This window comes from Fundulus heteroclitus, chromosome 4 (genome assembly GCF_011125445.2).
Source record: "Fundulus heteroclitus isolate FHET01 chromosome 4, MU-UCD_Fhet_4.1, whole genome shotgun sequence".
In the NCBI taxonomy this organism is placed as follows: Eukaryota; Metazoa; Chordata; class Actinopteri; order Cyprinodontiformes; family Fundulidae; genus Fundulus; species Fundulus heteroclitus.
In genome coordinates this window covers 23,094,793-23,118,397 of record NC_046364.1, presented here as the reverse complement: position 1 = coordinate 23,118,397, position 23,605 = coordinate 23,094,793, and the positions used below count along the sequence as shown (strand labels likewise).

The 23,605-nt window shown below is 41.3% G+C and overlaps 1 protein-coding gene across 1 annotated transcript in view; it reads right to left on the bottom strand.

Moving 5' to 3' along the window:
• cdh8 (cadherin 8) overlaps positions 1-23,605 on the bottom strand; it is a gene marked incomplete in the record, with an annotated part of 114,787 nt that overhangs the window by 7,978 nt on the left and 83,204 nt on the right. The window contains 3 exon segments of the mRNA XM_036136279.1: positions 7,388-7,505; positions 10,424-10,545; positions 18,255-18,391. Coding sequence (XP_035992172.1) covers positions 7,388-7,505; positions 10,424-10,545; positions 18,255-18,391 — 377 coding nt within the window.

The window sequence follows — 23,605 nt, the reverse complement described above, 5'->3', positions numbered from 1 at the left end:
CTTGGAGGAACGGCGAAGGCAGAGATATCTGGAAAGCTGCTGTTGCTTAAGAAACTTGACTCCTAGCTTGAGCATCAGACGGAACCTGGAACTTGCTGTAACCTGGAACTTGGCGTCAGCTCCAAGTGGAAGGAGCACTTTAAGGATCTCCTCAACCCACTTGCCATGTACTCTGTGAGGGAGACAGAGCCTGAAGAATCAGGAGAATGTGATTCTAGCAGGGTGACAGATGTTGCCATGTTAATTAAAAACCTTCCCAGCGGAAGGGTGCCAGGTGTGGAAGAGATTTAACCTGATTTTCTGAAGGCTCTGGACATTTTAGGGCTACCATGGTTGACAGACCTCTTCAATGTCACATGGAGAACCATGACAACACAGCCAGAGTGGTAGACTGGGGTTATGGTTCCAATATTTAAGAAAGGGGAGTGTGTTCTACATATCAAGCGATCACACTTCTCAGCCTCACCGGGAAAGCTTACTCTGGGGTGTTGAAGAAGGAGCTCCGACTGATTGTTGAACCTCAGATCCAGGAGCAATGTGCCTTTTGTCATGCCTGTAGAACAGTGGACCAGATCTTTACCCTTGCAGAACATGGGATTCATGGCAGTATGCTTCTTTATTCTACATGTGTTTTGTGTCTCTGGAGAGGGCTTATGATTGTGTTCCTCGATATTTTTCAGGCTGGGTGAATAGGGTAATTGGGTGTCAATTGGTGTTAAGGATCGTGCAGTGCTTGTACTCCCAAAGCAAGAGCTGTGTCTGCATTTTCACCACAAAGGTGAGCCTATTCTCAGAGAGTGTTGGCCTCCACTAGTGCTGCCTTTCCTATTTGAGGTGTTCCTGTACAGGATTTTAAGGTGTAAATGGTAAATGGCTTGTAACTAGTCTTGACGACCTCCAAAGCACTTTACACTACAGTCAGTCATTCACCCATTCACACACACATTCACACCCTGGCGGTGGTGAGCTATGTTAGTAGCCACAGCTGCCCTGGAGCAGACTGACAGAGGCAAGGCTGCCATGCACCGGCACCACCGGGCCCTCTGACCACCACCAGCAGGCAATGCGGGTGAAGTGTCTTGCCCAAGGACACAACGACAGAGACAGTCAGTGTGGGGGATCGAACCGGCAACCCGCCAATTGCAAGACAAACTCCCTAACCTCTGTGCCACGTCGTGTAGTCATGGAGAGGAGTGAGTCTGGTTTGGGGACCTTGGGATCCCATCTTTTCTTGTTGTGGTCGATGTGGTTTTGTTGGGTTTTTTGGACCATGACCTCCAGAATGCACTGGAGCTGCTGAGTGTGTAGTGGCCAGGATGAGAGTCAGGCCTCCAAATCTGAGGCCATGGTCCTCAACCGAATAAAAAAAGGTGGAATACACCCTATGGGTTGGGGTTCATTCTCTGGCTTAAGAATAAGTATTGTGGGGCCTGCTCTTCAAGAGGTTTGCGGCTCTTAAAACACGTGCAAACAAATTAATGTGTACAAAGCTGGTCTTAATACCAGGTGTAGAGCAATTTTTGCGTGTAAAGTGGAATTGTGAGTGCAAACCTTTTTGAGTGTGCCTTTATAACTATACAGATCATATGCTGATGACCAGACTGTGGGAGGAGGATATACGCAAACGTAAATACCACCCACAAAGCAATTTATCGGTGTGCAAGTTCAACGGGTGTGTGTGTTTGTGCGCACGTGTGTGTAAAGCGGGGCTGTGACAGCATGCTCCCTTCTTATTCTACTACTCTCTCTCTGTTAACAACGGGACGACAAGCTACAGTTAGTTCTCATTCATAAATCTGTGAAATTGGGGACATATCCGGGGACTAGGGATGGGTACCTTTCACAATTGAACCGATACTGTACCGATACATGTACCTGGAACTCGATATCGGTATTTAACGGTACCTATCTTTAGTACTTTTGTATTCATATAGTAATAAATGTTCGTTTATGAATAGATTCTCTAAATGTTTCTATTTCACATGATTATTTCTCAATATATAAACTTTTTTGGATCTAGAAATGAACCTTATTAAATAATTTGTGAATTTTAAAACATTGCCTGAATCCACAGCACTTAAAACTAATTTCTACCAAGACTGCAGTAATCAGAGGCACAGAGTGGACGAGGTGAATAAGGGATTGAAGCTGTGTGTGAATACAATTCAAGGAATTATTTTAGTACAACAGCTTCCGAGATGAAAAAAAAATCCAAGTAAAAAATATTACATTTTATCCAACTTTTTAAATCAGGGCGGGATACATTTCCAACGAGGGAACAGAAGCACTCCCCTGCACTCTTTGCTATGACTACAAGCAGGTTTAAATACAGGACAGCAGCAGGAGCTGCTGCAGTGCTTGGAAAAGTTGGAATGGGCTCACAGCAGCACTCGCCGCTCCCCCAAGACAATAACTCCAGAACGATTGTTACTTTCAATTGGCAGCAGTGACCAGGTGCTTCCTCAGATTAGAAGTATTCCCAACGCTGGCCTTGCACTTCGCCTCACAAATATTGTGGCGAGCGTAATCTGCAGCTCAATTTGGAAAGCAGAGCATACTTTCCAGCCTTTTCTGTCATCCATGCTTGCTTTTTTGACTGAACCAGCGTAGTGTCATCGTGGTGCTGATGATCTTCAGTGGTCAAAGCACAGTTATGTTATAATAAATCATTATAAGGCTACCTTGGTTTGCAATAATTTGGGTTAAGCGGTTGATGTGAGGAGTTGGTGGAGGTAAATACAGTTGTTAAAGGAGGTAACTAAAGGACTAAACTCTGTCAGACGGGGGTTGGGGAGGTGCTGACAGCTCACAGAGTCAGCTTTTCCAGACTTCATGATCTATATATATAAAATCTTTTTTTTTTTTACTTTGAAGCATTTGAGACACTTGAGTGAATAATATTCATAATGTTATCAATATATTTCCATTATTCTTTCCATTTTCTATAACTACTTGTCCATGCTGGGTCGTGGGGGTCTGGTGCCTATATTCAGTGATCAATGGGCAGGACAGATATATCAATGTTATTGTTTTCTTTAAATAATTGTTATCATTATTACTTCCAACTACAAGAAGAAGGCTTTCAGTTGACAGGGGCTGGAGAAGATGTCAATGAACTGACAGAAGTGCTAATAGAAAGTGTAAACCTGGAACTTTGATTATGTTTTATCTGTTTGATAGCCACACTGAACAAGGGGTTGCTAGGCAACCTCCAATTTTCCCAATCAAAGTTCCGACTTTGGTTGCAGTAGTTGTTTTTTTACTTAACCATCCCCAGTATGTTACATCCATATGCTCAATAAAAAAATAGTAACCCTAAAACAATAGGAACTATTAATGCTCATGAATGCATGAGTATGTGTATGCAGAATTTGCAAAAAACAAATCTAAAGCCTTCAGTAATCTGCCATTTGCCTTAATAATTAGTATAATTTGCATCCTTGGCTTTTTCAGAACCGTAGCCATTTTCCTGATGACAGGTGACCCTTAACCTCTTCTCTTTGTAAATCATACAATTAGATTCATCATAGCAAACAAAAGCCACATACTACAGAGGCTGACACGGGCCCTGACGCTCTTCACTCAAGTGTCTCCCACAGCTGCCTGTTGAGATAGAAATAGCCACTGAAGTGCAGGGGGATATGGTGCAACGGGCTCCTTTTCTCTGTTTGGAATTAACAATATTATATCCAAGTGGCAGGTGTAATGTGGTGTGTTGATGTGTTGTATAGAGGCAAAGCACAACACAACATACGTATTTACTGTGGTTTTTAGAAAAGTCAGGGAGGAAAATGAAGCCGTTTTGATGTTTGGCATAACATAGACCTATTTTTTTTTTTCAGTGTTAGGAAATTATATCCAGGAGGTTGTATGTACTACACTGCTGTGAAAAAAAATATCCATACACATTGAAATTGTTACTTGTCACAGTGAAACCACAGATTGCATGTGATAGATAAACATAAAGTAGTATGTGATGTGAAAGGAAAATGACATGTTTTTCCTTTCGTTTCAAATAAAAATCAGAAAAGTGTGTGGTCTGCCTGGTGTGACAGCCCTTAAAAGTCACCACTTTGTTGAATCACACCTCACTACAACAACAGCTTCGAGTTGTACGAGGTATGTCCAGAGGCAGATGATCAGTTAGGTTCCTGGCAAAGAAGGTGTGTCACCAACCTGCCTGAAAATCTGTGCAGACCAGCTGGGCCCCATTTCACACAGATCTTCAACAGATCTCTGGAGCTGTGTGAAGTTCCCTCATGCTACAAACACTTAACAATTATCCTGGTCCCCAAAAAGCCCTCCATCTCTGGAGTAAATGACTACAGACCTGTAGTGATGAAGTTGTTTGAAAGACTGGTGTTGGCCCACCTGAAGGACATCACAGGACCCTTTATTGGACCCCATGCAGTTTGCCTACAATGCTAACAGGTCAGTGGATGATGCAGCTGACTACATCCACCAACACCCCCAACACTCCAGGGACATATGCAAGGATCCTGTTAGCGGGCTTCAGCTCGGCATTTAACACCATCATCCCAGTCATACTCAGCACTAAACTCAATCAGCTCACTGCCAGCTTCCACCTATCCATGGGTCACAAACTTCCTGACTAACAGGAGTCAGCAGGTCAGGCTGGGGAACATCACATCCAGCAGCTGGACTATTAACACTGGTGACACTCAGGGGTGTGTACCGTCCCTACTATTTTTCTCCTTCTACGCCAATGACTGCACCTTAAGAGACCCATCTGTCTCCAGAAGTTTGTCAATAACACAACGGACGTCGGCCTCACACAGGATGGTGGGAGTCGGCCAAAAGATAGGAGGTTGATCAACCGGCTCTCTGGTGTGGCCAGAACAACTTGGAGCTTAACTCACTCAAAAACTGTGGAGATCACCGAGCCAGAGGGCCCCCCACCACACTCATCAGCTATGTTTATGCTGTGAAAGCCTTCAGGTTTCTGGCATTATATCCAAGGACCTAAAGAGGGAGCGCAACCCAGTCACCAGCTTAAAGAAGGCCTAGCAGAGGATGTACTTCCTGTGCCAGCTCAGGAAGCTCAACCTGTCTAAGGAGCTGCAGATCCACTTCTACACAGCCACCATCCAGTCTGTCCTCTGCTCATCCATCACTGTCTGGTGCCGATCTGCCACCAAAAAGGACAAGGCCAGACTGCAACGGACAGTCAGGGCTGCAAAAAAATATAAATGATGCCAACCTTTCCTCCATTCAGGACTTATTCATTTCCAACATCAGGAAAGGGTCAAGAAGCATCACTGCAGAGCCATCGCACCCCAGTCACAACATCTTCCCACTTCTCCCCTCTGGTAGGCGCTCCAGAGCACTCTATGTCAAAACTAAGACTCAGGAGCAGTTTATTCCGACAAGCCATCACGGATGAACAGCTGACTCTGACTCACAGTATCTTAAGAAAATTAATAAATAAATAAAAAGAACCACTCTTGTGCAATAACCATGTGGTTCTGCCTCTATTCAGCCTCCTGTTTACTGGCTATGGCTTACCAGTTATTGACCCATTATTCTCTATTTCACTGCTGTTCATGCTATACATGTTGTCAGATTTTATATACTGCATCATCATCATCATCATCAATTTTATTTATAAGGCGCTTTATCACCGGCCACAGCTGACACAAAGTGCTGGACATTAATAACAATAAAAAGATACCAAGGAATAAAATGGAAAAACTAAGCACATACCAATACATAAATAAACATAATAAAACAATGCAAATACAGATAAAACCCATACCAGTAAAAATTAAATAAAACCAAATGTCAGTTGGTTTGAAGGCCAGTGATTAAAAGTAAGTTTTTTTATAACGAGTTTTAAAATTGGACAATGGGGAGGCCTGCCTGTCGTATATGCACGAGTAGAGCGTTCCATAGCATACTAAATCCACCTACCACATGTACCATATAATAACATTGTATAACATACTCATTTATTCCAGAATCCTCTGCACTCATCACACTGTGTGTATGTATGTTTGTGTATGTGCTCCTGTACATCACTTCCAGCTCTGACATGTTCATAATAATAACAGTGGAAATAATATTTACTCCTGCATCTTTTTCACTCTGCTCATTGCACCATTCCATTGTAGTCTCGATTTTTCCGCTTGTTTACAGTTTGTTCAGATGTGTTCTCTATATTGCAGACTGTGTTTGATTTTTATTACTGCTTTATCGTGTTACTGTATTATGACATTGGTAAGCACACGATGAGCATTGTACAATCCAGAGTCAAATCATTTGCATGTGTACATAGAGCTGGCAAAAAAGCTGATTCTGATTCTACATATTTATTTATGAACCCCCATTTATAATTACACACTACTTTGAGTTGGTCTATCACATATAATCCCAATTAAACATACACTAAAATCTGAGGTTGAAACTTGACAAAATACTAAAGAGATCTTTTTTTAAAATACATAAAATAAAACATTTAACGAGTATAAATACTTTAGCGAGGAATCTTTATATGGTTTAAAAATATAATGCTTCAAAAACGACCAGTTGACCCTAATGTGTCATACACATTTATCTGAGCCTCAACAACTATCACAATTATTTGGTTCAGTTGCACACGTGACAGGAAAAAGTTGATTTATTGTGTGGGTCCCTTTAGTCAGAACTGTTCAATGGGCTAGAAAAAGAAAGATATGCTTTTCCCAGGCTATTATGTTTATTGTGATTACCCTGATCCCATGTTCCTGTCCACTAAGTGAATACTTCAAAATAAAGGTTTTTATATTAGTCAGAAGACAGTAAGTCCACTCTATGACCTGATTTCTATGTACTTTCCTCCATCTGAGAAAGATTGCTGTAACTTAGCCTGCAGCTTCCGCAACCAAACAGAAGGCTAGTACCATATGAAGAGGTTTTTTTTTTTTTTTTTTTTTTTTTGCCTCGAGCTGAAACATTACACAACGTCATTTGGAACGCAGCCTATTCAGAGCCAGTAGTGGAAAGGGAGGCAGAAAAAGAGGAATGGAACTGAGACAATAGAAAATGGCAAATAAACCAATCAGAATATTTAGCAAATAAATGTAGCACCATCTGCCGTTAAACAGCTCCTAGGATGTCACCCTACATTGAGCCGCAAGACCATTTGGATCCCACTCATTTAGTCTGCCTCAAAATGCACTGGGGAGTGAAGAGAAGCTGGTGTCCAAACAATTTCACATCTGTTAATTGTGAGCTACACTGATCCACCAGATTTCATCTCCAGTACGGTTAATATGCTGTGGGCCAGAGACAAGACTTGGAGACACGTTGTTTCAGTTTCAGAGATGCAGTACTTCAGTCATCCTGCCACAAAAACAGCTGATTCAAGCAGATCTATTTTGTTTCTCACCTTGGTTGTTTTTGATGGTGAAGTTGGGATTGTTGAACATCTCTGGGACCAGGCTATAGTCAAAGTAGTGGCCCTGGATTGGGTCATCTTTGTCTACAGCACTGACAGTCTGAATCACCTGCATTGAAAACAGACAAGAGGATACAGCAGTTAGAGCAAAGCCATTAGAGAACACAGCCTACTAATTCTGTCGTTTCCATTTCATATTACATATGTGTTAATCTGGCTGGAACACACCTGATGAAATATGCAGTTGAAACCAGATATGTACTCACAGTGTATTACAAGATTATTAAATAATGTTTTATCACAGTTTGACATGGAATTGGCAAAATGATTTTCATTTATAGAAGGCTTATTTGGTAATTCACAATGTTTTAGTAGCAATTCCACACACGGATATATGAGAGCAACATATGTTGTGTTAAATGAAAACAACATATATCATCCTGGGTAAAAAGTCCAGATATCTTTAGGTCACTCAGAGAGGGAGAAGCAGATAGTCCAAAAGCAACATAAAAAGCCAGATTACAGTTTGCGAATGCATTTAGGGGCAAGACTTTCATTTTTGGAGACATGTCCAGTGGTGTAATGGAAAATGAAACCTTTCCAACTGAGAGGTACAGGGGTGGCACTATCATTAAGTGTGGGTGCTTTCCTGCTGGGGGAACTAAAGAACTTCACAAAATAGATGCAATCATGAAATAAACAAACATTTTGGGAAAGTAATGGGGCAGCATCTCAATACATCAGCCAGGAAGTTAAATATTGGGTGCACCTTATGACACGGTTCAGGAAGGCTCTAGCTGCGTGCTTCTCATTCAAATGTGGGACAGACAGGAACTGAGATCAGCCGGAGCCAACCTAAACAGTGCCCTTAGAATAGCAAAGTGTCCCTATGGTCAGAAAATATAGGGATGCATCCACATCTGGCAAATACCAAATGCATGTGCCAAGGCATCCAGACCATCACAGACTACAAGCATACTCTGTGAGAACAACACAGTCATTATCAACACACTGAGAAATTACTTTGGTCAGTTTGAAGATCCCAAAAGCTGGTGAAGATTCTCAGTCATCCAGGTCATGGTCATTCCAAAAAAAAAGTAAAAAACAAAACAACTGGACTTGTTTTCCGTTGTTGAAGACATTTCTCTTCCTCTCCCGGAAGCTTTCTCAATTCAAAAAGTCTGGAGTAATGTGGAGCATCAAGCTTTATACTACTGCCTAACAAAGGCCTTGTAATGGCTTAGATAACATGCAAATTCAACCGAAACAGGTCCACCCCTTAGTAATGGCCGGTCGTTAAAGCCATTAAGCCAGCAGATTGAACCGAAAACTGGTCAACTCCTCTGTAACGGGGAGTTGTTAGGGTTGTTGTTGGCCTGGTTTAAAGGAACAATGTTTTGATCACCCGCATCAGGGTGAGAATTGAGGTGATGATTGGCAGGAATTAATCCTATAGCTGCATTATAGGTTTTTGACAGTTGGAACCTAAGGCCCCCTCCTCTGTTTAAGGTTGGTTTCTCTCTCTTAACGTAGATGGCTTCCTTCACACCCCTTTCAAACCATCTGCCTTCTTTGTCCAAAATGTGAACATTTTGGTCCTCAAAAGAGTGTCCTTAAAAGGTCCTCAAAAGGACACTCTGATGTTAACTAAGCCCCGAAGAAGCAAACATCAGTTTTAAATCATTGGTGAATATAATGGTTGGCAGCGTTTTGAGTACCATACAAAAAATGTCGTTGCCCGATTCCATCAGAAGTGAATGCTCCGATTTCGCACAACTATACCTTTGACCTTGTGGAAAATGCAGTTTGATCACCAGGTGAACCAGGTAGCCAACAGGTAGCCAACAAAATCAAAAATCATGCGCAGAACTACTACAGTATTGGTACAGTATTGATCCCTGACTCAGATATTGTTACAATGACACAATAATCCAGATAACCTAATGTCACACTACACTATGCTGTCTCAACTGATTGAGATTCCCTCACCTCGGCATGCTGAATGCATGAAACTGAAAGTGACACTGATGACTTGCCCTACTCTCAATAAATAATGAATATTTATTGACTGCACTCATGTAGTGTTAGAATTTTATTTCAAGAGAGTTTGTTGATCCTGAAATATACAGAACAATAAAACTAGAAAGTGAAGTCACAGTAAAATGAATGTCATAGAACACTAAATTCAACAGCCTGTATCGCAATACAAATGCTCTATTCAGAAAGGGAGTAAATCAAATGTGACAAATACTTTACAGACATGACTGGATTTGAAGTCCCTTAAACTTCCCTTTATTTCCTCACATTTACCCCCACCTAACATACATTTTTCAATATGCCGGTTTGTGTGGCATGGTAGGAAACAGGGATGATCTTTTGGTCTTCCTAAAAAAATATTCTCCATATATAGCGTATTATCCTTCTCTTGTGATCTGTTTGCATCGTTATACTGTTAACATTTATTTCTCAAGTTAAGAGCTCCTTTCTAGCTCAGCACTCTTTCAGGCTCCTGGATCTATCTGTTAATCTGTCATCATGGGTTTTACCAGGTTGTATGTCCTGATGATTGATTGGAAATTTAAATTCAGGACCTGCAGGACAGTTTCTCTCTTCTCTACTTCCTTTTTTCTCCCCCTTTGAATAAAGCTCCCTATTGTACGTACACAGTTCCCCTGAATGAGGGCGATTGATGAGAAGGAGAATACTAAGTACTTGTCCAGGATTTTTGGCTAGGGAAAGCATCGTGCCATCTGGAGGAAGACATGAAAGACAGTTTTGAATTATGATCCCCTCCGATCAATCCTGACTGCGCTCATTTTCCCTTCACTCCATGTGCGCTGTGCCGAGGGAGGCCTGTTTCAGAGAAAAAAGGTCTGTACTCCCACCTCTGTGGTTTCCCAGCGAAATAAATAGGCTATAATTCATTGTGGCCAATCATTACAGGGGAGGAGAGGGAGAAAAGGAAAAAGGACAGAGTAAGAAAGTGATAGATCGCTGCTTTGATGAATGAGTCATTTCTTTCCTTACCTGTCCAGGTTTTCCATTTTCACACAGAAAGGCCTCGTATTCGGTGGCGAACTCAGGGGCATTGTCGTTAATGTCCATTACTCTGATGGCCACAATTGCTCTTGATATCTGACTGTAGTTTCCTATTATAGTTCAATAGACAGATAGATGGAGAGAGAGAGAGAGAGAGAGAGAGAGAGAGAGAGAGAGAGAGAGAGAGAGATTGCAAAGAAGAAGAGTAAAATAAAAGTAGCAATGACTAAAGACAAACAGCAAAACGGTCTTTAAACAAACAAAGCTCAACATGAAATCAGGTTATTTTGTGACCTGCTTTAATTTTCTTTATTTGCAGTCTCTCTTTCTTCTTTCCGCAGTTTACAGGAGGACAGATGACATGACATGCATCTCTATATCAGCAAATAAAAACAATACAAAAAGCATGCAAGCAACAGATCACAGCAAAAGTGATTTTAAAAGGCTTTAGAGAGAATCCCCTGTACACTATAATGTTTAAAACATGAGGGTTAAAACCATGCATATTAATAAACCATTTGTAACTCAAGTCTAAAAAGGAAAAACAAGAAAAGGCCATTTAATCAGATGAGAGTTCGAGAAGAAATATTCATCACCGGTAAATGACAGTCCCCTTCAAGAGGCCCTGTGAATTTATTTATTCATCAGTAGAGTAACCGACAACTTTTCAAGCAGTTAATTATTCGCTTAACCCCAAGAAAGCCCCTCCAATGTAGCCAATGAGGCTGAGCAAGAACAGTTGATCCTGTAAAACTTTTAAACTAATGCAATTTTAAATTGATGCTATTTTTGGTGAGCAATCTAGTTTTAAAATATCCTCAAGAGATAGGCCGGGTACTGGAATTCATTAATTATTATTATTATTATTTTATTTTTTTTAGCCATTTTCCTATCAGTTAATGTACCACACTTTAGCGCTACCAGGTGGAGCTAACACGCAACACTGGCTAATGTGGAAGTTGTTACTGCAGGAAGAATCAAAATGAGCTATTTTCAGTATCAGTGAGCTGTTTAAAAATGAAGCCAGATGAAGTACTACAGGTTTATTTAAAATCAAACACTATTTGCATCATTTAGACAGCCACAACAAGGAACTTAATGTTTGTGGGTGCTGGTCACTTTTCACCTTGACCTTTTTTTTTATATATATATTTTTAGCGTAAATTTTTATCCACCTTTAGAGCATTTTAGAGTAAATTGATCTACTTCATTAGATACCAGCTATACTGAATGTTTAACAATAATAATGTTGGTTTAGTTTTTTTTTCCCCCTTCCAACCTCTCCTTGTTATGTAAATGATTATATTAGAGGAGATGGCAGTAGTTTGGAAATGAAGGGAATTATAGTTAGTGCTGTTGTCAGGCCTAATAACTAATTCAAGATGCTGAAAAAAGGTTTAGAACGTCAAAACTAATTTTGTCTGTTTTATAGTGACTGTCCTCTCACATCCATAGTAGGACATAGTTTTTGCTTCAAAACAACTGGCCACTCAGGACGGTTAGAATAAAATAGGTTGAATGCTGTCAAACAAAACCCTGGAAATGTTATTTGTTCATACATTATGGCAGACTTGATATATTATCACTAGTAATTACGAGCCTGTATAGAGTTTTTTTTTCTTATCCTTTCTGTGCTGTCATCTTGGCATCCAAATAACTTGCTACCACTCAAATCACACCACAATATTCATAATTGTGACGTACCAACTGTACAAGCCCTGGAATTGAATGTAGATTTTATACCCGAGCCCAAGCTTGACCCGAAATACGAGTCGGGTCGGGCCTTGATGTCACGCAGTATGGTCGGGTGCAGGTCGGACCCGCGTCAGGCTATACCATTTTTTTTCTCTCCCTCATGCAATATATAAGCCCAACCTACAGCTGTGGGAGAAGGGAGAGATAGCACATCTGAATCTGCTCTGCTCTGCTACACCCTTTGCGTGACCACCACGACACGTACATGTGGGCCTGACCTGTTCTGGGCCAGTGCTCACCCTGTGTGTAACATATTTATTCACATCAGGTTTTCTTTGGGCTCGGATCTACAATTCTATTGTGTTGGTCGGACTCGGGTCGGGGCGGGACGGGCTGGATTTACTAGGCCCCATCTATACTCTATGCAGGAATATGAACACGCAATAGATGTAAACACGCTGGAGTGCCAGGCATACGATAGCAAAACTAAATCAACTGTATGCAAAGGGAAGTCCTTGTTCAAAATTCCCGACTCATCGAAAGACACGAGTGTGCGAGATAAAACGGCACCGCGGCGTGCAGACTGACTGACAGCTTGGAGTACGATGGGAAGTTGTGTTTACTACTGCTCCTCTGTGCAGTTCATCACTTCTGGGCTTCTGGTTCAGTTAATAATGGCCTCACCCAAGGATTGCTAATACTCTGCTATTGCAAATGTTCCTGGGGGCGTCAGGAGGTTGTTATGTAGCATGTGTCAATTATGGATGCGCCAATGTGTTATACTAAGAATAAGGCATGTTTTACAAGAAAATGGTTGTATACTTTTGTTTGACTTTAATTAGGGCCCTAAAACAGAAACTGGAATCAGCGGTTGAAAGCATTACAGACACTGGAGATCAGAAGTCGGCACCGCATCTCTGATTGGTGCATCTCTTATTTAAAAGTGGCTTGACATGTATGAAATTTCTCAGCTTAAATCTGATTTGAATGTAATTTCACACACAGGGAAACAAGCAGTGGCTCTGTAAAGGTTTTTGTATTTTAAACAGACAGTAAGTAATAATGTGACCTAATGTTTCAAATTGGCACGGCATATACATGCAGCCTGCCACCAAAAATAACCGCTTCCACAGCGGTCTGTTGCTGCTGTGAAACCCCACTGAATGTTTACTTCCACAAGACAGGTATATGATGTTGTATTATTGTCTATTTCTGGTCCGCTTATCTAACTGACTTCCATGTTCACAAGCTGCTGCCTTTTGGGAACCATGGAAACTCTCATATGATTGGCTCAAGAACCAGAAAGTAAACACAGGCTATACACTGCACCAAAGTTATTTTGGACCATGCCTCTTAATTTTAAAAGGAGAAGTAGTTGACCGAGACATTGTTGATGGAGAGGGCTGATAGTTTGTAGGGAATGTGTTACTTTCATACCAGGAGACAAATGAGAGTGATTATCGTTAATTATACAAATAAATTGTTTACCTATGGCTCCTTTAACAAACCGGCAAGTTTAAAAGAGCTACCAGCAGTCACGAATTATGCAATACTAGCATATTCTACAACTATACATACTATTTTGTTATCAGGCTGTTGCTAGTACATCAGTTTACAGTAAGAGAGAAGTTCTCATAATCACACCAGACAGCTTTGTCAGCACCTGACAGGATTCGATGTTGCCCACCATGAGGAAAGTACAAACGTACATAAAAGCATCTGTAGAGCAGATTATTGTCATCCAAGACAGATCGCACCAAGGAAGGACTATCACATCGCCAAGATCACAGAACCTCATGACATCTCTGCCTGCCATCCAGACACAGGTGCCCAAAGGAATTCATCAAATAGAAATAATTTGGTATGCACACAGACCACCTATGGTCTATGGTAAATGAATCAGTTTCCAAAAGAGCGGGCAGATATAACTGGCAACACATACAGTAAGTGGCGGCATCGTTTTTTTTCTCTGTCCAACATGACTAATGAGGTTTGATATACTCTAGAAGAACATTTCCAATAATGTACAATCTCTGCAGTAATCATTATCATGAAAAATAAAGCGTCATAATAAGTATATATATAATGAAGAATGCATCGTCTGCATGTTGCTGGTTGATGAAGCTCAACATTTCACTACATGATAATGAACTTAATCAGCATGGTTGATTTGTCCACAATCAAAATTATAAAACAGGCAAAGCAATAATATGCGATATCACCATGCTGCAGAAACATATTCCAAACACCTGCTTTCACTGTTAATTTATTTGTCTTTGTTTAGCTCTTACATATAAATGGCTTCGCGTAATTACGTGTTGAGGGTTTGAAATAAGCATGGGTTGGTCACCAGTATCAACATTTACCAAGGTTTTAGAAAGCGAAGGTTTGAAAGCTACAGACTGTTTTTATCTTTATGTTCTGCCTTTCAACCAACGACTAAAACCAAAGCAGAGAGCAGGGGCCCCTTGAAATTCAAGGCCCTAAGCCTATCTAGAAGGCAAGCTGAAAAAGAGGTAAACAGCGAGGTGAGTGGAAATTGACATTCAGATAGACAGTGATAGATGGATTAGAGTAGAGAGGGGAGGGGAGCCAACCCCTCCCTGCACAGCCGATTTTCCCCCTGAAGCAGACAGGGAATAGAATCTGATTAGTCAGACGTCAACTGGTGCGAGGCAGCAGAACGAGCCACGGTTTGGGTGGCAAATGGCACCCGAATAGAACTGGGAAACACATCCATTCCTTTTCACGCCAGAGAAGACACCGCCTTCTACTCTCCGAGCGTAAAAAAAAAAAAAAAAAAATAGCAAAACAGCTGTATTCATTTGGCAAATTCCTTTTTAGGTGCTTTTAGAGATGCCACTATCTCAAGCCACAGTTACTTTGCCAAGAGGCATGAAGACATGCCTGCAGTGTGCCGGTTTACGACATGACAAGGCAGCGGGCTTATCGAATGAAACACATTCAGTTCCTCGGAGAGGCTGCGTCGATTGCGGGATTTGTCTTTACTCCATGGCCAAAACATTGTGACAGTGTTTGGGCTTTGATTTATTCCAACAATTAACGAGTGTTTCCTTTGATTAAAGAAAGAACGGGACAAGCCGGAGAATGGGACCAGGAGCAGGGAGAGATACAGCAAAAAGCAGCCAGAAAAGTTACAAGCTGAGTCAATTTCTATTCCAATAGCTTAAAGGGGTACATTAAGCTTTATCACATCATACAGCCCCCCTGAAACAATCTGTATGCAAATAAAGCCCTGCATATGGTTGAAGCTGTTTGTAGCTCTGCCGGCAAGATTTTCTACATAGTCAGTGACTTTTGTGCTTCGCAGATGTTCTTTAATCTGTAATGGATGCGGGCGTTTGGAGCAATCCACTCTGGAGCATGTCTTTAAAACAGTCTATTTGATATGTCTTAATGTTATTGCACTTCCACAAATTGAGCGCTGGGCCGTTTAATTCAATCAAAACTCAGCAAATTAACGCGTTTAATGCCTCTGCGGAGTCACAGGCTAATTGTTTGTGCCGTGCTCTCGGAGTGTTTAAACTGTTTAACAGAGGATTTCCAGGGGTAGGTCAGCGATTCCGTTGACTGAGGCAACTCGCAAAGTTACTCTGCTGAAAAAAACGCTTTGCCCGATTTCAAATCTTGCGTGCCAAAGAGTGTCTGATTGCTGACTTGTGGAGCATTGCAGTTCACGGGGGACACTTTCTGCACTGCATGGGAAAGTGGGATGAGAGACAATTTTAGCTAATTTTCTTTACTAAGTAATAAGGGAACATTGAGAAATGCAGTTAATTTCCCAATCCAACATCTTTGATATGTTTGTCATAAATTAACCCGCATTGTTCAACATTCTGTGATGCTTTTTTGCAAAATTATTCAAACCCTAAAGCCTACCCCATAGCCAGAGCAGGTCGGTATCACTTGCGAAAAGGCCTCTTCTGATTGTAACTATTTTAATACAAATCCATCTACATCCTACAGATTTTCAGGCTCTATATCTGACCTGGGGATTTCACGGTCACTTCAGGTCCTTCAGGATGTCCTTGACCGGACTGAATGAAAACATGCAGAAAGTGTTAATTGTGACCAACTACACTGCTGTTACAAGAGTCACATGAGGGCTGCTTAAGACACTATGGCACAGATGCTTAGAAAAAAAACAATAATTACCCTCTCCTGCTCTACTTTAAGCTGGCCATTTATTCCCTTTTCAACTTTTTACCATGGCTCAGTAATACACAGATGGGTGGTTAGACATTGCAATGGATCTATTGCTTTTTCACCTTTGACGAGTGACTGATTTCCATAACTCAAAATTTAGCACAAAATCTAAAAAGTATTAATGGTTGAACATTTTTATGAATACGTTTTCATTAAAAGGCATTTATTATTTGTATTCATTTATTTACCCATTGATTTATTTTAGTGTTGTTTGAGTAATTTTTTGTTCCCACTGTAGACATTAAAGTCTAATTTTTGTCGTTGGATCTTTCATTCAGTGAAAAAAAAAAACAATATAATCAGTTACAGTTTATTATACATAATGATACAATAACACGATAATACATACATTCCATATAGGTACATTTTAATTGGGTTTAGGTAGCACTTGATAGAAGATGTTTTTAAGACTAATCTTAAATCTCTAATCTTTAGACAATAGAAAGGGTTATTACTATAAAATAAGACTGGATTTAACACTGTTAAACTTTCAGAGTGACCCTGTTAAGCTATTATCAGTCGCCTAATAGTTATTTGCCTGTAAAAAAATAAGATTTTATATGACTGTGAGCTTGTTGTCAAACTAACTTCCTCCTCGCAATGATTTACACTGTATCAATCCACCTCACTGTTGAAGGACAGTTGGAGGAAGCTTTAATTAATTTGGACCTAGAAAGCACAGTTCAGGACCGTTAGGTATTGATGCATGGAAGAACACTGGACATCTACAAACAAAGAGCTTGCAGGTCCTGTGCATAAAGCAGATAAACAACGGAGCATGGGAGCAGGATGAAGACAGCCAACAGGCCTGGGGCCTCGTTTATAAAGCTTGCTTATGCACAAAATGGAGCCTGAAACTTGAGTACATAAATTAGACCCCAGATCATGACAGAGATCACAAAATCTACTTATTTACTTCAATATTTGCAGAACTACAGTAGATAAGAGTAGTTGCAGCTGATCTGGCGGGTTGATACATCTTGGAGGCTCAATGAACCTTAACTCCACAGAGGAGCACGGACATTGTTTGGCTGAACAAAACAGCACCGAACATAACGGCAGGCTGTTGTGGGATCGCAGCGTGTGAACATGGCCTGAGATGGAGTTCCCTCCCACTGATATTTTTTGTCTCTCTTGTTGTGTCTCTGTTCTGTCTTCTGTAACCCCCAGTCGGTCGAGGCAGATGACCGTTCATACTGAGCCCGGTTCTGCCGGAGGTTTTTCCTTCCCGCTAATGGGTGGTTTTTCTTCCCACTGTCGCTTCATGCTTGCTCAGTATGAGGGATTGCAGCAAAGCCATGTACAATGCAGATGACTCTCCCTGTGGCTCTACGGTTCCCCAGGAGTGAATGTTGCTTGTCGGGACTTTGATGCAATCAACTGGTTTCCTTATATAGGACATTTTTGACCAATCTGTATAATCTGACCCAATCTGTATAATATGATTGAACTTGATTTTGTAAAGTGCCTTGAGATGACATGTTTCATGATTTGGCGCTATATAAATAAAATTGAATTGAATTGAATATGAACCTTTTTTTCTGTGTGAGCTCTTTTAAATAGCTAAAGTCAGCTAAATACAAAACGGTTGACTTCTGACTAGCTTGTTAGCTCCCCACCACTCAAAGGATGCATTTACCTTCAAGAAGTTCATGGTGATCTGACATCTTCCCGCTAGAGATAATGAAACTATTACCAATAATAATTTCACAGAACACCCCTTAAAAATCTTGAAACATCGCTTCAGGTGAAATCTGTTTGGATAGTTTGCAGGGCATTTCCTTCAGATATTATTTCAAAGTGATTGGAAGAACACAGCAGCTCTTCAGCAGCAACACAACAGATCTGAGATTGAATCCACCCTGCGCCAGGCCCTGATCTGCCCTCCGCTACTCACCGACTTCGGCGGCGGTCACTGTGATGTTGTGCCACATGTCTGTCTCCCGGTCCAGCGGCTTGGCCAGCGTGATCTTCCCGTCGTCCACGTTGATGTTGAACTGCCTCTCCAGATCCGTGTGCCGATCGATGAAGTACCTGCGAAGGCGAACAAACATCAGAAATCCGAGCCGAGCCGCCGGAGCAGGCAAGGCTCCACTGGAGCGTCTGCTGAGGTCCTCCGGGTGCCGCGGTTAACGGAGCCCCTATTCATCAAGAGAAACCTGGAGATCAATGCGCATTTAAACGCTAACAAATCAATAATTATCATCTGAGGAATAATTACAGCCTTCACATGAGCAGCACAGCAGCCTAATAACGTCTCTGAAGCCCTCCCTTTGGAATCGCACACACACACACACACACACACACACACACACACACACAAAACAAAGCAACCATTAGCACATGTGAGTGTATGTCAGGGTAAGAGATGTGCTGCTGTTAACCCTGTTTGGCATTTCCAAACACTCAATGGCTCCCAAAGGCTTTGGATTAATAAGTTAGGACAGCAAAGTGTCACACACAACACAGCAGGGTGGGTGTTGGGGGGGAGGGGGGGTGGAGGGGGATGAGTGATAATGGATAGAATGGATTAAGCAATGGCTTGTGTGTTGACAGTGTCCCTGTTTGGATTTTAGCAGAAATGTGTTGATTTTAGCCATGGGTTGGTATGGACTTCTCACTGTCTGCTTAACTGAAAATACCACAATAGTTTCAAGGTATTTAGAGAGAGGTTTTAAATAAAATGTGCTACAGGCTGTAATTGGTTCTATATGAAACAGTGAAAAGCAGCATGGTATTCCAACTGAAGCTGGAATAACATGCAGCTTGTTACACTCCTGTACGTTAGATTCTATTGTTATTTGTGATTTTGACACACAAGCAAAGCCAAAAAAAAAAATAATTGCAGATATGGTATAAAGGGCATAATGTAGTAAAGAAAGATTCCCATTCCCCACCTGTTTCTGCCCCACTTCCTGTCAGCTGAGTTAAAGAAGACTACTACAGTTCCCCTTAGTAACAAAAATACAGATTTGACTCTTTGGAGATATTTTCCAGCCAATAAAAAGACACGCAGCTCCGGCGCTGTTTTTGAAACAGCAGGGGTCGAGCTCGGAGCAGCGTGTCTGCCGGCTCACCAGGCAGATAGCCAAACTTAATAACCAGCTAACGTTATTATACTCCAGCTGTTGAACTGTAGCAACTGTATAACGGAAAATTGGTCCACTCCCCGGTGACGGAAACCCTTTTTTCTGCCCTGTGACCTACTGTTTTTTTTTTTTTTTTTTTTATTAAGTTTACAACTCAGAAACAAAGATGTAGCATACATCAACTCTGCAGTAAAAAAACTGAAGCAGAGGGTATGTAATTGGAATGCAAAAAAATAAAAAGGATGCTTCTTCCGGAGCCACTTGGAGGTGTGAAATTGCTCTTTCATGTTGCAGCGCGCATGGCACCAATTCCTGGGACAAGCCCACACAACACTGGCTAGAAAAGAATCTGTCATTATGGGTCATCTTTGGCTTCCACACGTCGCGCTCTGCATTGTGTGCGGCTGTCACAAACAGCCCACTCGCCACCGAAGGAAAAAAAAATTAAACCACAGGGCCAGTGATTCACGTGAGCTGATTACACCGTGTACCGCACAACTGCTTCCATACCTCGGGGACACGCTGTCTCCGCTCATCTCGCGTCGTCTCACTCTCATGTCCTCCTTCACAATCGCCACCCTTTGTCTCTTCTATCCAGCTGGGTCTCAAGCTCTTCCCAGTTCAGTCTCATGAAAACACACACACACACACACACACACACACACACATGCACCCTGCTTTCCCTGTTTCCATTTTTTTCCTAACCCTGGGTCTCATACCATCTCACACTGGAACTGCTCATCCCTATCAGCGCGGACCTGTTGGCTGGAACTCTGCAGCATTTTAAGTGTGTGTGTGTGTGTGTGTGTGTTTAAGGGGGGGGGGGGGGGGGGGGGTTGAAAGAGGGCTGAACAGGAAAGAAAAATTGAGAAAGAACACCAGACAAAGTCACAACAACTGTTTATGTGAAGGAGGGTGCTGCTTATACAAGAATGGCAGGGAATGAAATAAATAAACCACTGGCCCAGATTCCAATTGTTGGGGAGATGTACCGAGGCGTGACATTTCCATTTTTGAGATGAAATGGTGTAAAATCCTCTAGACGGCAGGGCTGGGAGAGGTCCATAAGGACCCCCACACCCCCAACCCACACACCCCCTCTGCCTCTGTGCCCCCCCTACCCCCACCTACCCCCCCAACCCCCCAACCCCCCTGCCCTGCAGACGCAGAGCACTTTCAAGACAGGCAGACAGCAGCAAACCACCTGGGAGCAGCCGCTCTCCTGCAGACGGAGTGTATCCCAGTCAAACTCTGACAGCCTCACGTGGAGGCAAGGAGACAGACCCTGAAATGTTCTGCCACCTGCCACTCAAACTGACAACGTGACGTGCAAAGAATTAAAAGCCATTTAAAAAAAAAAAGACGCAGGACGCGACTTCCCCGACTCCGCCGGTGTGCTTTGCCTCCTCTCTCTCTGAGCCATTAAAAGCCAATTGGTGAGAGTTGAACGCAACGGTGAGCCAGCTGGGACCAAATCTTGTGCCTTGGAAAGAAAGCGCTGTTAGAGGCTTCTTTTTGTATAAAAAAAAAAGAACGGGGGAAAAAAAACTTTAACGGTTGATTTTGTTAAGATTTTTTTTTTTATTTCTTTTTTATTGCACAGCTTTTCTCTCCGTCTACTTGTCAGTTAAACAGCATGGCCAAGATGTCTTCTCTGCTGGAGACTCTGTAGGTTGCAGTCTTTAAGCCTCATTAACTATGCTGTCTGTCAGTGCCACCCTCAGTTTTCTGTCATAGTTTCTTTTCAGATAAAACACATATACCTTAGAAGAACAATTTCCAACGTACAAATGAGTAACGGAGCAAACAGGATTTGAATCCTGCATCAAAGCGCACCTTTGCCGCATTAACTAACGAGTTCAGTGTATTTCGTTGTGGTTTGATGCCATTGACCAACACAGCAGCAAATAGCTGTCAAGTGAAAGTGTTTTCTTTTTTTTTTTCTGTGGTTTTTAGAGTGTGACACAACTATCTAAAATGTATGGTGTGCATTTGTATTGAGTACCTCTGAGTCAATACTTTGTAGCAAACACTTTTCACTCCAGTTACACCTGCAGGTCTTTTGGGGTTTGTCTCTACCATGCTTCCAAATCTAGAGTTTGACATTAGGTGTTTTTACACTGCATGTTTTCCAGGAACCAGGATCGGTGTCTGGGGTTATTATTTACCCCCCCCCCCCCCCTTGTGTTTCCACTGTATTTACCAGGTTAAACACAAATTTACAGGGTAGTGATGTAACCTAGAAAAGGATCCTGTTAGAACGGTAATACTTTGTCATGTGCTAGGAACCCTTGGATGGAGTCTGGTGGATAATCCCGTCATAAAAATAGTCTAAAGCTCATGCTGTCACCATTACCTGTGATAGATCTGAAATAATGAATCACTGTTGACAGCCACCTCTGGAGAAAGACTAGGTGTTCATTCAAAATATGTTTTTAGGATGTTTTAAATGGTTGTGTTCTGTAGCAAAAATAGTAATAACAATATTATTATTATTATATTTCTTCTTCTTCTTCTTCTTCTTCTTCTTCTTCTTCTTCTTATTATTATTATTATTATTATTATTATTATTATTATTATTATCATCATCATCATCATTATTAATAATAATAATAATACATGTAGATATTTAACTGGTCTTTAAGAGTAGAGATATTTTTGTCTTATGCTCCTATTGCATATATCTTTCAGGTTTTATTTATCAAATACATGTAAATGCTACAAAGTTCTTCTGACGTTGAAGTGATTAGAATCTACTTTTGCAGAGTAAACACTGTGAACTTTTCACAAATTTATGGTCGGAGCATGGGGTATTAATCCCAGAGGCTGCTTGCTGTCCTTAAATACACAGTTTTTGTGGCACTAGTGGCCCTTTTTATTGAAGGTACACTGACAGGAATGGGGGCTGAGAGAGAGGAGAGAGAGAGGAGAGACAGTAATCGAGAGAGAGAGTAGAGATAGAGAGGAGAGACGAGAGAGAGAGAGGAGAAGAGAGAGAGAGAGAGAGGCTGGTGAAGATTCTACCCGTCATCCATGTCATGCCTTCTTTCCAAAAAACAGGGTAAAAAAACAAAGCAACTTGGACTGGTATTTTCCCGTAGTTGAAGACGTTTTGCTTCCTCTCCAGGAAGCTTTCTCAAGTCAAAGTCTGGAGTAATGTGCAGTACCAAGCTTTATACTACTGCCTAACAAAGGCCTTGTAATGGCTTAGATAACATAAAAACATGTAAATGTCTGTTTTCAAACTCAAAGCCACACACACAACACATTTACACATTTAATAGCATATTCAAATATTTATACAATTGACCATGAAAGAAGAGCACTGAGGACATCCATTTTATGAAAGGTTCCACATAAACTGTTCTTCCATATTTTTGCTGTGCATTTTGAAGTGTAAAAAAATCTGTGCTATGCAACATCTAAAAGCAAGGAAATACGATGCATTTGGTGATAGCTGGAACAGAACCTGGGTCAGATGGGCCAAGTGCTGAAGCCACTGTGCACACTACCCTGCACAATGAGCACCCCTGATTGTTACTTTTAAATACATAATTTACTATTTTGACCAGTCCCATGCCTAAATTTCTTTAATCATAATTCACGTGATTAAATACGGTGTTTTCCTGTAAAAACAACTGGATTATTTTTACAGTGTAGGGTAACATACCCTGTGCTGGTGACGGAACTTTCTTAAAGTTAGTTTAAGTTTATTTGGGGTTTTATATATCTTCGTCTGTCTGTCTGTCTGTCTGTCTGTCTCTCTCTCTCTGTCTCTCTCTCTCTGTCTCTGTCTCTGTCTCTCTCTCTCTCTCTATATATATATATATATATATATATATAATATATATATATATATTATATATAAACACATCCTTACATACTCACATATACAGATACACACAGACACACACTATCACCAAATGCATCTTATTTCCTTGCTTTTAGATGTTGCGTAGCACAGATTTTTTTACACTTCAAAATACACACACAAATATGAAGAACAGTTTATGGGGACCTTTCATAAATGGATGTCCTCAGTGCTCTTCTTTCATGGTCAATAGTATAAATATTTGAATATGCTATTAAATGTGTAATGGTGTTGTGTGTGTGCCTTTGAGTTTCAGGTCTTTGGAGAACGACAGTGTGTCATTGTTTT